The sequence below is a fragment of the Andrographis paniculata genome, unplaced genomic scaffold, assembly GCF_009805555.1.
Source record: "Andrographis paniculata isolate CXL003 unplaced genomic scaffold, ASM980555v1 Contig73END, whole genome shotgun sequence".
NCBI classification, from domain to species: Eukaryota; Viridiplantae; Streptophyta; class Magnoliopsida; order Lamiales; family Acanthaceae; genus Andrographis; species Andrographis paniculata.
In genome coordinates this window covers 1243776-1256702 of record NW_026137610.1, presented here as the reverse complement: position 1 = coordinate 1256702, position 12927 = coordinate 1243776, and the positions used below count along the sequence as shown (strand labels likewise).

The 12927-nt window shown below is 37.3% G+C and overlaps 2 protein-coding genes across 8 annotated transcripts; one reads left to right on the top strand and one right to left on the bottom strand.

Moving 5' to 3' along the window:
* Positions 1–1733: 1733 nt before the first annotated feature.
* LOC127265574 (myb family transcription factor PHL11-like) lies at positions 1734–3992 on the top strand. 2 transcript variants are annotated; one of them, XM_051295431.1, is made up of 6 exons: positions 1734–1968; positions 2191–2356; positions 2471–2547; positions 2686–2795; positions 2895–2964; positions 3037–3992. In XM_051295431.1, the coding sequence occupies exons 2-6, from the start codon at positions 2206–2208 to the stop codon at positions 3403–3405; spliced, it is 777 nt and encodes a 258-aa protein (XP_051151388.1). In that variant the 5' UTR covers positions 1734–1968; positions 2191–2205; the 3' UTR covers positions 3406–3992. The 2 variants fall into 2 exon arrangements, with proteins under 2 accessions (XP_051151388.1, XP_051151386.1); XM_051295429.1 differs by having other exon boundaries at positions 1734–2356.
* Positions 3792–11912, bottom strand: LOC127265572 (protein ENHANCED DISEASE RESISTANCE 2-like). Of its 6 annotated transcripts, XM_051295424.1 has the most exons (24): positions 11613–11912; positions 11349–11456; positions 10957–11252; positions 10615–10689; positions 10153–10206; positions 9989–10060; positions 9739–9842; positions 8883–8950; positions 8683–8799; positions 8515–8555; positions 8339–8439; positions 7892–7987; positions 7148–7212; positions 6983–7054; positions 6650–6805; positions 5715–5947; positions 5581–5620; positions 5344–5483; positions 5135–5236; positions 4891–4935; positions 4669–4809; positions 4479–4574; positions 4286–4387; positions 3792–4103 (listed from the first exon to the last, which is right to left on the bottom strand). In XM_051295424.1, the coding sequence occupies exons 3-24, from the start codon at positions 11098–11100 to the stop codon at positions 3981–3983; spliced, it is 2187 nt and encodes a 728-aa protein (XP_051151381.1). In that variant the 5' UTR covers positions 11101–11252; positions 11349–11456; positions 11613–11912; the 3' UTR covers positions 3792–3980. The 6 variants fall into 6 exon arrangements, with proteins under 6 accessions (XP_051151381.1, XP_051151380.1, XP_051151383.1 ...); XM_051295423.1 differs by having other exon boundaries at positions 10957–11473; XM_051295426.1 differs by having other exon boundaries at positions 9989–10054; positions 10957–11456.
* Positions 11913–12927: the final 1015 nt, after the last annotated feature.

The window sequence follows — 12927 nt, the reverse complement described above, 5'->3', positions numbered from 1 at the left end:
GGCGGCCTTCACGTACCGCATGCTCGGACACGCCGACCATTTCACGAACCTGTGGGTCGTCTCCATCTTCAGCGGCCTCATTTGGGGCGTCGGGTTAGTCCACATTTTCAGCAGCAGCAGGTCGATGCAAAATTGGAACGTTACAGAATCAGACTGCGGTCCCATGTTCAGACACGTCGCCTCCATTTTTAAGTTTCCACACGCTGCAGGGAGCCTGGCGGGAGTCTTTCTGTCGTCGTTCACGAGTATGTGCATTTTTGGGGCGAGTTTGCTTTATGCAATTGGGTATCTCTGCGCTGAAGCGGAGACCATTTTGTTCGTATGGCTTCTTTACTTTTTAGTCCCTCTGGCGACGCTGCCTCTGGCCCATCCTTTGCAGCAGACGCTGAAACTCGACGCCGAGAAAATGCAGGTTCTTGGATTTATACTGTCGACTCTCACTTCAGGGTTCGGATTTTACTACAAATCTGAGGTCTGGAAGACGGGTCATCTTCTTGTCTTTGCATCCGTACAAGGCACAGCCACAGGTAAAAAAATAACCTCATATTGTATTGTATTAGTTCTTGAGTCCGATGTTAATTTGTTCTGATGAATTAATAATGTAGGATTGCTCCACGCGTTCGGGAGGGTTCTGTGGCTGGACTGCTCGCCGGCGGGGAAGGAGGGGGCGTTCTCGGTGTGGTTCTCGTGGGCACGTGCGTTGGGGGCGTGTGCAGGTTTTGCATTGGCGACAGCGATTCCAGGGAATGTGGGGAAGGCATTTGGGGTGTCGTTTTGGACAGGAATTGTTGGGATGATTGTCGTAATCTTCGGGAACATCAGCAGTTTCGGAGGGGCTAAGGCCGCCGGACACGTCATACCCAGCGGCAAAAACTCGCCGGCGGTGCTGCAGGAGGAGGAAGGATTGGATGATGATCATCATCATCTTCATCATGATCATCACCATCACTGTTCTCCTAAAGAGTCTCTCGAAGTTACGCCTACGCCACAGAGGAAGGTTGAAGTTTGAGAATCGATTAAAATTTTATTTTATTATTTTTGGGTCACTGAAGTTATTAATAAATCGCATCAGTCAGTCGCATGATTCTTTGAAATACTGAAGTTTTATACGAGAAATTGTAAAATGTGTGAAGTTTGGGGGGAAGCCCACGAGGAACTGATTGTAATGATCCAGTATTACAATGGTCCAAATGTCTCTGTAGCTTTTTTATCATTCATTGTTATATTAACCTGATGGAATAATGATGAAAATTGATTGAAAGCGACGAGTGGGTCCAAGGGACAAAGAGGTAGAAAGAAATTGGAGCAGGTTTTACGCTAAGAATATTCTTCATCTTGTCTTCGTTATTAGTTATTCTTGAAATTAAATTAGATTAAATTAATGGGCTTGTTCTTGGACTTGGTGATTAAAATTATTAGACGTGGCTAGGTCGTGAGGAATGTTCTTTGCACGTGTCGCATCCTACCGGACAAGAACCACCCACTGTAATCGACGGTCCAGTTAGACTCCAGATCATGATTCTTGTTTTGTTTTCTTTATTATATTATATAAAATATAATAATAATTCCTATATCTATATATGGGTTATATATGTTTCTTGTTTTGTTTACAATATTTGGGCACTCTTGTGTTTTATTTTTCTTCAGATTCGTCGCCGGATTCCCCTCTCCACCTACCGTTTATTTTATTAACTTAGTTGAATAAATAAAAAAAACAAAACATACCAGCAACAATCAAATAGGACAAAACCCAAAAGCCTATCCCTTTATAATGTAATGTTATGATATGTTATGCATGCCAGTGTGTGTACTATTACATTAACATGAAGATGAGCATGAGCATGAACAACAAAAGTAGACGAAAGTAGAAAGCTAAGCATCACGAGGGAGGGCGTATTTGGAGTATTGTATTGTCATCATTAAGTCTCCTCTTCCTCGTACCCCATAATAATTCATCATTGATGTGTGGTATGGATAGATCTAAATGTTCCATGAACAAACACCCCATTTCAACAGCCACTTCTTGGTTTCTGTAATGAATATATTTTGTTTGTCACTTTGTTCTTTATCTCTTTTGAGTTTTTCTCTCTATCATTTGGCTTCTTTTCTTTATAGAAGAATAAAGAGTGTGTAGAATTTAGGAGGGAGGTCAGGTCAGTGCTTTCTTTAGTCCTTTCTTGGTGTGTAGAGACAGGGGAGGAGGCTATGGAGAGAATGCCCTGCGGCGGCGGCGATGGCGACGGCAGTGGCAGTGATGGGGTGGTGATGACAAGAGACCCTAAGCCGCGGCTACGATGGACTGCCGATTTGCATGACCGGTTTGTTGCTGCTGTAACTAAGCTCGGCGGTCCTGACAGTTAGTCTCTTTCTCTTATTTATGTTTGAATTCTACTTCTTGATCTTACTAGGTTAATAAACATAGTATAACCTAGAAAAATGTCTAATACAAGGGTTGTCTTGAATTTAACAGAGGCTACTCCAAAATCAGTACTGAGGGTTATGGGGTTGAAGGGGTTGACACTGTATCATCTAAAGAGCCATTTACAGGTACACTAGTTAGTTTTGTATGGATGGTAGGTTCTCCCTCCCTGTCATTATATCATATCCTTAACCATCATTTTGGTCTAACTACTTGTAGTATATGAGGGCATTAAGTAATGGTTTAGCTTCTGCTGGTTTGTGCAGAAGTACAGACTTGGACACCAGCAGCAGACCAAGAAACAGATTACTCATCACCAGAAGAAAGAGCATGAAGAGTTGCCATGGCAATTCAATGAGTGCAGCAATGAAAAGGGGTAACAAAAAGAATCTATCTACTTTCATAGTCGGCTTTCGAAAATCAGTTTGGGAATGATCTGATCAGTATAAGCCAACATGAAAATTTTGCTGCACAGGGAAATTCCACTTGCTGAAACACTCAAGTGTCAAATAGAAGTGCAAAAAAGGCTACAAGAACAGCTTCAGGTATGCAGACATTGCCCTTTTTTGAGTCCATCTTCTATAATGTAATTTCACAATTTCAACTTCCTAAAACAGGTGCAGCAGAAACTGCAAATGAGAATTGAAGCACAGGGGAAGTACCTGCAGGCCATACTGGAGCAGGCACAACAAAGACTTTCAGCTGGTACTAATCACCCTGAAAGCCTTGAGTCAATGAGAGCTCAAATAACAGACTTCAATTTGGCGCTATCGAATTTCATGCAAACAATAAAGGGTAATGAGAGAGACGAGACAACCAAATTGGCCATGCCGCAGAATATTAATACAAGAATGGCCGAAGCAAATTACAGTGATAAGGGACAAGAGGTTAAGGAGATTGAGCTGAGTCTCCATGGGCCTTCTATAGGTTTCGATTTAAATAGAAGCAGCAGCAATGACTTTGTAGGCATTAAGGATTCATATTAGAAGCCAAGCCACGGGCAAGCAGATCAGACCCGTGCCCTGTGGATGGCTCAAATTTAATTATGTCATGCTACCTGCACTATACTCAGTTGGAAACTCGGAATCTACAATGTATCGATTAGAGCCATTTTTTGGGTTCATATCACTATTCACTGTCAATCTTAGGTAACAGAATACTACACTTTGGGAGCATCTCATCATATCAGGGTTCCTTTGCCAGGCATATTAATAGAATCCACCTATTTTAATCATAAACTTATCTTGGAAGGGTGAATCAATCATGTTCATAGTATGCCACCAGATGAATCAAGTTTGCAGTGTTTTTGATACTTCATTAGTCGCAATTGTGATGCTTTTAACGTAGGGATATACTGTGACATGCATATGTGGACAGTGAACGAATTACTAAATTTATATAGTAAAAGTGTAAAACCAAGAAGCTGCATTTCACAGCGAAGAGCTTAATTGCTCAAATGTAAAGAATGATCATCTCTCTACATTCAGAGTTAAAAAGGTATGAACGAATGCAGCTCATATATTTAAACAAGAGTATTGAACGAATGTGTAACTGATACCCATTATTTTTCGACTGAGTCCGAAGGATCCGACTCCAGCTTTGGGACGATAGCAGATGACAATTCTATATGGGAAACCCTGACAGCGCCAATTAGTCGCTCTGGCAACTCATCAATGGCGTTGGCCTGAATTGTTAACAATATATGTAGATTTGATAAGAAGCATGATCGAAGAACTTTCCATTTGAAAATTTAACATAACTCCATTACCACCCACCAGAAAGTAGTGTACATTATTATTATTTAACACTGATCGTTATAAACATTCTTGACAAAGCGAAAGTAGATTTCCTAAATGGACTAAATACCTGTACAAGGAAAGCCATGTCAACCACAAGTGTTGTAATCACACCAATTACAAGCCCAAGAACACCATTAGCCACAGTAGAGGAACCAATATCAACATCAACCTACAGAGATTTTTAAATACCAACAAAGATTAATCCAGAGTCGAAAGAATTAGGTCAAGTGTAGATTTGAGTATATGTTAGAAAATCATACTTCTAAGTAGTTGGGACCACGGATATAGTTGCAATCAACTGCCTTCCCTAGCAGACAAGGAGTACTGCCAACACTCTGGCGTACAATCCAAGAACCCTGCATGATTCATAAGTTAGTCAAACTTGAAGCAAGAAACCACAAGAAAACATGAAGAGAGGCTTCACATTAAAGAATCGCAATCGAATGAAACCTTAGGTACTGATGGAATAAGCTTCAGTCTACTATTGCGGAACTCGTCATCCCCATCAACAAACCGCTGCAAGAGAGATCCTTGCTCCAATTGCTTGGATACAAAATAAAACACCATGCTATAGTGCATTGATGCAGGAACCTAAAAAAGTGAAGTCACATCATCATTCAAGCTATCGTATACCTTAAACTAGAATTGAAAATTTCCAAGCGATCAACTCACTTGTAAATTGAAAACAATAGAGAAAAGTCCTTTCTCTGATGCAACCTAAACAGGAAAAACCAAAAACTGTCATTTAACAAGCCCAAGGTAGTACAAAATAAAAACATTATCCAAAGGCATATTGGGTTTTTAAAAGATTTTATATGATCAAGAAGAGAACATAACTGAAGGGAACTTCAATCACCACGGAAGAACCACATATATATATATATATATGGAGAGAGAGAGAGAGAGAGAGCAGTACTTGTGCCGCACAACCACGACGCCTGGCAACATGATCCATCCTTTTAGTATCTTTGAACCAGTCAACAGCAACAAGATCCATAAGATGTTTGCCTGCAGGAATCTTCAGAGAGATGTTGAAGATTTTAATATGTTAGGTCAGATGTAAATAGAATAAGTAGCAGTCAGAAGGTACCTGAAGAAATCAGAAACCAAGAAAAAATAAGTTACCTTCGATTTGTCGTAACAGAATCGTTTGCTTCTAACTCTGAAATTGTTTCCATCAGATAATGTCCAACAGTCACGAGCCTTGTTATCATCATCACAGCGAAGGTTACCCGAGAAAATGGTCATGTCTATTCGTGGCTCTTCTGCAAGTGAATGAATAAAGAGAATTACAAGCATTAAGTTTGTGCCAATCAAAACAATACCACCACATCTGTGCTGAAAATAATGAATAACACGTACCAATTCGTTTATCTTCAACCTCATTCAAGGATGGCAAAGTCTGTAAAGTCCATGTCAAAAATTATAACAAACCAAGAATGTCAAAGAGAAATGGAAACAACCAAGACGTTATAGATAAATCATGCAATACAAACCTCTTGTTCAGCATACTGAAGATCTTCATCTTCATCAGAATATTCATCCATCAATATGGCATTTTTATTTGCTGCGTTCATCTGATCAAGTGAGGAACTATGAAGATGAATAGAAGATGATTGTAGTTTCTGGCTCTTCTTTCCTGATCTGGATACTGATGTCATATTGACCATTACAGGAATTCTAGGAGCAGCAGTCCTTTCATCACTTTGAGAAAAGTATTCTCGCAATCCTGTGTCAACAGAATATAAAGCATTAACCATCACAAGAGTAACACCAAATGTACATGCTGTTACTTCAGAAAATAAATCTAGAACAGAATGAGAAAAGCAAGTCTGCATTTACTTGTGTGGCTCAAGTTGACTGATCATTTTGTATAGTTATGGCAAGGATAAATGATACTGGTAGTAGAGCAGTTGGCTTGGGTAAACTACAAACCAAAAACAGGCACAACCCCTTTATAGTTATTAAAGACACAACTGATGCAAATAACTGTAGCTCTATTAAAATAGATAGAACTCTTTGTTGTTTTTTTTTTTTTTTTCGAGGGAGAATATGGTATATAGAGTGTGAAAATGGTTTACAAGCCATCTCAATCAATAAGCTAAATAAGTTTCCATAGCATGTGATAATGTGATGCCAAATGACCCATTTTAAAAGTATTTTCTTTCAGAAAATGAAGAAATACATAATAGATGTTACATCAATGCTTTGTTCAACATACTGAAGATTAATCCAACTGACAGCTGCAGCAACCCAAAGTATTTTATCTTAACTATAAACACCAAGACCAACTTTGGTAAAAGTGTTTAACTACAGTTAGTATTTAACATATGAACGTGCAAAAGGCATGGCATCAATAAATCATATATATAAATATATAAATGACAAAATATAGATCTTCTTTAGATGGAATCCAACCAAATAATCTCACCAGCAACACTATTTAACATCTGAAGAAGACAATGTTGCTGAAACGATGAAGCATAATTCACACCCCAGCCTTTAAGATCAAGCTGCATGAGATGCTGCACCTGTGTTCTGGGCTTCCCATTACGAGGTTTCAGAGGTGAAATATTGTATCCGCCACCTGAAATGTGTTGCAGATGATCATTTTCATGCAGCCAGAGTGAATGGTAAAGATCCTAAAATAAATTTGCTCATCTATCCAATAGTGTTGAAATTAATCAGAATGCATTATACACACATACACACAGCAATAAATTGTGCGTGTAGGTGTACCATATCAAAGGTCATTGGAACTTACTTTCAATATGAGCACGCACAAAACCAGGTTGAGGACCACAATTCTCATGCTCTCTAGAACGAAATAACACGACTGCATAGTAACATTAGCAAAAATATGGAGAATTATGCATTGAAAGGAAATACAAAACGAAAAGCAGGCAAGAAAAACAGTGGCTGAATATACCATAACTTCCATCATCATTTCTACGCCAGTACCGCACATAACAGAGGTCGCGAGGCCATACAAACCTGTTATTCAGATTGAAGGAGAAAATGACGGTTTTAATGGCAAAAGCAAAAACATATTATCACCAATCAGAAAAAAAAAAAAAAAAAAAAAAAAAAAATGGAATGCAGCCAAAAAAACATACAGCTGTGTAGAATGGACACAAAAAATTAAAACAGGAACCAGACAAATTTAGACTATATAATCATAATATTCCACCTAGAAACGGACAATTGGATACTACATAATTTGATTCACTTCCAAAAGGACCAAATCAGTAATCATCAATAGCAGGAAAATCTGAGATCGCTCGAGCTACAAACAAAGTCATACTGATCAGCAAAAAGCTAAAAAGGGGCCCCATAGAGTGGTGAATGTATATAGTCCATAGATTAATTGAGTAATTCATACTACATTTTGACTCTTGATGTAACAATATGGGAGGTGAAAGAGCGAGAGAAAGAGAGAGAAAACCACCTAAAGGTAACAGAAATATATCAAACAAAAAACATCATATGTCAGCAAAGTATTGTCCACAACATCTTAGCCTACATTTAAGCTATTAGCCAATAATGGCCGTAATTCTAATTGTGGTATCGTTGATAAAGCAGCACCAAGAAAATATATAAGTCAAAAACATATGTACATACATATATATATACATATATATCAAAAATAAAAAGTATGATATGGCCACATTACGCTGAAAACCAATCCAACTGAAGCCTGTGATACAATACAGCTGTATGCCCATCCACTTCTTCAACTAAGCTACCATACTGGAAACTGCAATCCCACCTACATGCATAAAAGGTTTCAAGTAACATAAATTGCATTTCTAGTGTTATTGTATTTGAAACATGAAATATTTGATGATGCATTTTCACTTGGTTAGATCACAAATGCACGCTTCCATGTGGAAGTGCTAAGAAATACCAAGTAGTCCAACATAAATAAATAACCTTTAACCAGGAGTAAAAGTAATCCAAGCTAGGAAACCAACATAAGTCTATCTCATTACAGGAAAAGAGATAGTTATAAAAACCTAATACTACCCCATGCACAAGTGGACATTGACTATTTGAAACAACAAATCAATTTCAATATGTAAAATAGCTTCTCAAAGTAAATACTGAGGTAAGTCCATACTCAAATCGTGTTGCATCCATGCTCATAACAAGTTCAAATATTTCCTCACAGCTAGCCTCCACTACCCCAACAGCTTTCATTGCTCTGCTACAGCTTTTTGGCTGCACAAATAACTATATAAGGGAGAAACCAAAACATTTCAGCAGCAGGACCAAAATCATTGTAATATGTCTTACAAGAAAATCCACTTCAAGAAGTTCCTCAAATATCCGAAGCCCTAAAGAATTGCATAAACATAATCATCAATTAAGATATATGAGAAATTATCACAATAACTAATTGGAGAATTCCAAACGCCACCCTATCATATCACAAGTTTAATAAGAAAAAAACACAGTAAATACCATTCTGGCACTGTAGAAGTCGCCAATACTTTCTTGAAAATGCCTGGTTGTTAGAATTCTGATTGGCCAAATCAGAATCTATTTCCTTTGTCCAATCAAAAACAGACTCTGGGGGGCCTGGCATGAAGTAGGATGATAAAATGTCAGAAAGATTGTGACAACTCCAGATAATCCAAGATATGAAGATGAACAGGGAATACCAATTCCAATAGTCGCTCTGCGCATCAAATTTGGATTGGAATCCTCTTCATCCTCTGCTGCACTAAACCTACAGTCAAAATATCAAGTAAAATCAAACATCTTAGGCATCAGATTTCTTCAAGCCAATAGACTAAGCTATTTTTTAAATTGGCAAGAATAATAATAACATATCATTCTGACTATATTCTGCTTTACAAGCAAGCAGTGTAAAGCCAAGAATAACATTTATAGAAAATATAATAAAGATAAAGAACCATCGTCAAATTCATCATCACCCAAATGAGGAAGGTTAACCAGTGAAGCAATTTAGAAAATCAAGAGTAGGGCATTTTTCAATCTTATTCCATTCAATGGAATTAATTATGTTGAAAACCATTGTAATCATGACTGCTAAAATATGCCTAACATTCTTATAGTATCTTTTACAAAATATGATAATACTACACTACCCATACTCTATCCAAGCAACTATAATGAAAATTTTGGATATACACATTTCCAATCACTCGTGCCAACTTTTGGTGGAAAAAAAAAAGTAATAATAATAATAACCTTTATTAACTGAAACGCACTCTCTGATACTAGCTTTGTAATGCAGTACTAATTCCAAAACCTCCATTCACAATGAATATAAGCAGAATCGAGGGAAGATATTTCACTCTTATCTATGGCCAGATAGACTCACAACACCACATAACTTCTCCACTACCTATTCCTAAAGCTATACTATCTCATCCAATAACATATGCAAGTCATCCTTAGAATGATGGATTAACATGTACCCTTCACTAACTATTAATTCTGTAACAGCTTCAGGGTATAATTGTCTGTAGATATTAGTCAAGCTTTACTTACTGACTTTCATGATCTGAGGATGAAGCAGTTCTCCCATTATCCATACCAGATTTATATTCAAAGGATTGGTATTTGTTCCCATTAGCAGCTTGTGAATCCTGATGCTGCATGTCATCAATAGTCCTTGGTCATTTCAATAACTAAACCACAACTTCAGGCAAAAATTAACTCAACATGATGCAAAATGCACATAGATATATCCAAAATGGTACAGAAGTGTCTGGAAGGAGATGATAACAAGATAAGATACCTGGTCAATCACAGATTCGATTTTTTCTTTCCAAATGAGTGCTTCCTGAATGTTGAAAGCTGCCATCTGGAACTAGGAAGTTAAAACAATCTCTTTCCATGAGCCAGTAAAAGAACTGTGCAAATGCAAACATCTGGGAATACAAAGTAATGCTACTAACACACCGTCATTCGATTGTACTTCTCCTTCTTGTTGTAAACAGACAGAACATAAACCATCTGTTAAAATAATGAAATATATGTGTGAGAAACAGAAACAACAAGGGACTTGTTTCCATCATTCAAAGATGCTCAAAATATCAGAATAATCATGAATGTGCCCATATGATGAAATCTACTTCAGTTTATCAAGAAAATTCAGGCTAGTAATATAAAACTCTAAATTACTGATGTCGAGAAAAAAGAAACACACTGCTAGATCGGAAGGATGTTGGATACCTCACCAAGGAGAAATTAACACCCAAATATTTAAACAAATATGCAGAGAGTTTTACAATTATAAATTTGTTCCATCTAAATTCCGAATAAAATAGTAATTGCAATGTCACAAATTGTTCAACCAAATCGAAAAGCCATATTCATGTTTGGAGAAAGTAATGTAAGATAGCAATGTCAAGTGTAGCTCACGTGTCCATGATGTGTCTTCAATCCTCGATCTTCCACCCTGCAGTTACCATCTATGAGAAGAGTCTTGAGGGGCACCTTGTAACATAAGGAGCAACACAAATAAAAAAAAATATTAGACTAAGACTCCTATCCACAACAGATTTTCAAGAACTAATGCAGAGTGATAATTTCTGAAAAGAAACTCTTACTAAGAATCCTTAGCATTTGAGTCAAACTTAACAGAGAGTTCTACATACTGTCTTCACATATGGTTCATGCTACCAAAGGGATTAATTCATCCCAGAGAACTAGCAACCTTTAGCTTAATCTGAAAGAACAAAGATGAAAGTTTTAAGCATTTACCACATTGTCCTGGGGTTTCTTCTTGTAATAGGCCAACAATCTGGACTCAAGCACGAAATAACGCATGTGAATGAAAGATCTTCCAATCTTCCTGCGTCCATACCTGACCATCCATCCTTCATACACTACCTTGGAATTTGACATCCCCGCCCAAATAAACACCAACTTTCCTTGAGATCCCCTCAATCAGTCTAATTTCTTTTTCAATCACCAAGCACCGCTCCTTCAATTTTCAAGGGGTGATAAAATTACAATTACCGGAATATCCGGAAACTCAGTTCCTGAATTCAACAAGCCTACACCCCCGCAAGACCAATCAATCACTTCAGAAGAAAAGTGGAGAATGCACAGATCTCAAATCACTGACAGGAAGAGTCTCAAATTTTCAATACCATTTCAAAATGAACTCAATTTCACATCTACACAGCATTGACCTCAATCCCCCTCCAAACTCGACCCGCGATGGATTCAATCACCGGCGATACGCTTCCACGAAAATCCTGAAAAAAACCGAAAACTGAAAACAGAGTAAACGGCAAAACGAGAGAGACCGCTCCGCAGACAAACTAATAAAGCGCGAGAATTTCCACCTAACCAGTGAAAACTGTAAAAGCCAGTCCATGTCGAGAATCATAAAAATAAATACCAGCACATACCTGGCGCAACACACAGACCGAAAACGAGTTTAAAGATGCATTGATGACGACCGCGTCCGTATCCTCACAATTCACCACTCCAACAAATTTACTCGCCAATCCGTAAATCAATGTTGACTTGAATGCACAACTGAGGCGTGAAGGAGTTCATCGATCAAATCCACACTTATTATAGAGAGAGACAGAGAGAGAATTTATTATAGAGTCAGAGAACTATCTAAATTTTCAGGCGACCGAACTGCGCGTATTATATTTAGCGCAGTAGAAAACGCCGGCAACTTCTGCCATAGTTTGAAAAAATGAAGAAAGCCGAAGAAAAATAAACCCCAAATACGTAATTAACGTTTTGGGATTACCAAAAGAAATCAAATTTACAAAAAGGTCCTGGACCACAACACCAGCTCCATCCCTACTGTCGATAGGGGTCCACGTGTCCGTAGAGATCCACATTTTCTCACTACTCCACGGACCTAGGCTCCACCCGACTGTCGATGGGTCTTCGGGGTGCGGTTTTTTGTCGCTTTTTGTAGGCCCTCCTTTTATTTTTTCAAACCGTAAAAGTTAAGTAGAGGAAATCAAAGGCAGAATGAACTAAATCCACTTATTATATTTAACAATCTTTATTATGACTATAATATAATAATAATAATAATGTTATGTTACTTATGTATACTAGTAATGCAATTTTCTATAAAAAAAAATAAAATTAAATAAATTAAATGTGTATCGGGACAGAAGATGCCAACAATTTCACAATATTAAAAAATATTTAGTTCGGAATTAAATGCTCCGAACTCATCTCATGTCACGCATTTTATTTCGATGGATTAATTGCAATATATATACAAATATATGATTCCCAAGGCAAAAATGGACCACACAATGAATCTGGCTTTGTTTAGATGCAGAAGAGCAATGATTGCCCCAACATGTGAAATTCCAAGCCCAGATTTTTTAAACATGCACGTCCTTTTTTTCCTATAAAATTTTCAAATTTAATTTCACTTTAAGAATATAAAATTAATTTAATTATTTATTTATGCATCAAAATTTTCATTTATAGTGTTGCAAATTTTGTTAAAATCGAAATTGCAGGAGTGAATTTGCAGTTGTAATTGCAGATGTATGTGTCCACAACACACCTCAAGGTATCTCTGTCTTGACGTTACATAAATACACTGAAAATTAAGCACTATAAAAATAAATTAAATTAATCAATAACCATTAGTTTATTCTAGAATAAATACCAAGGATTAGTCATGCTTAAATTAATTAGTTTAATAAAAGATGTGTTGCTGTTTTTTAAGGCTACGTT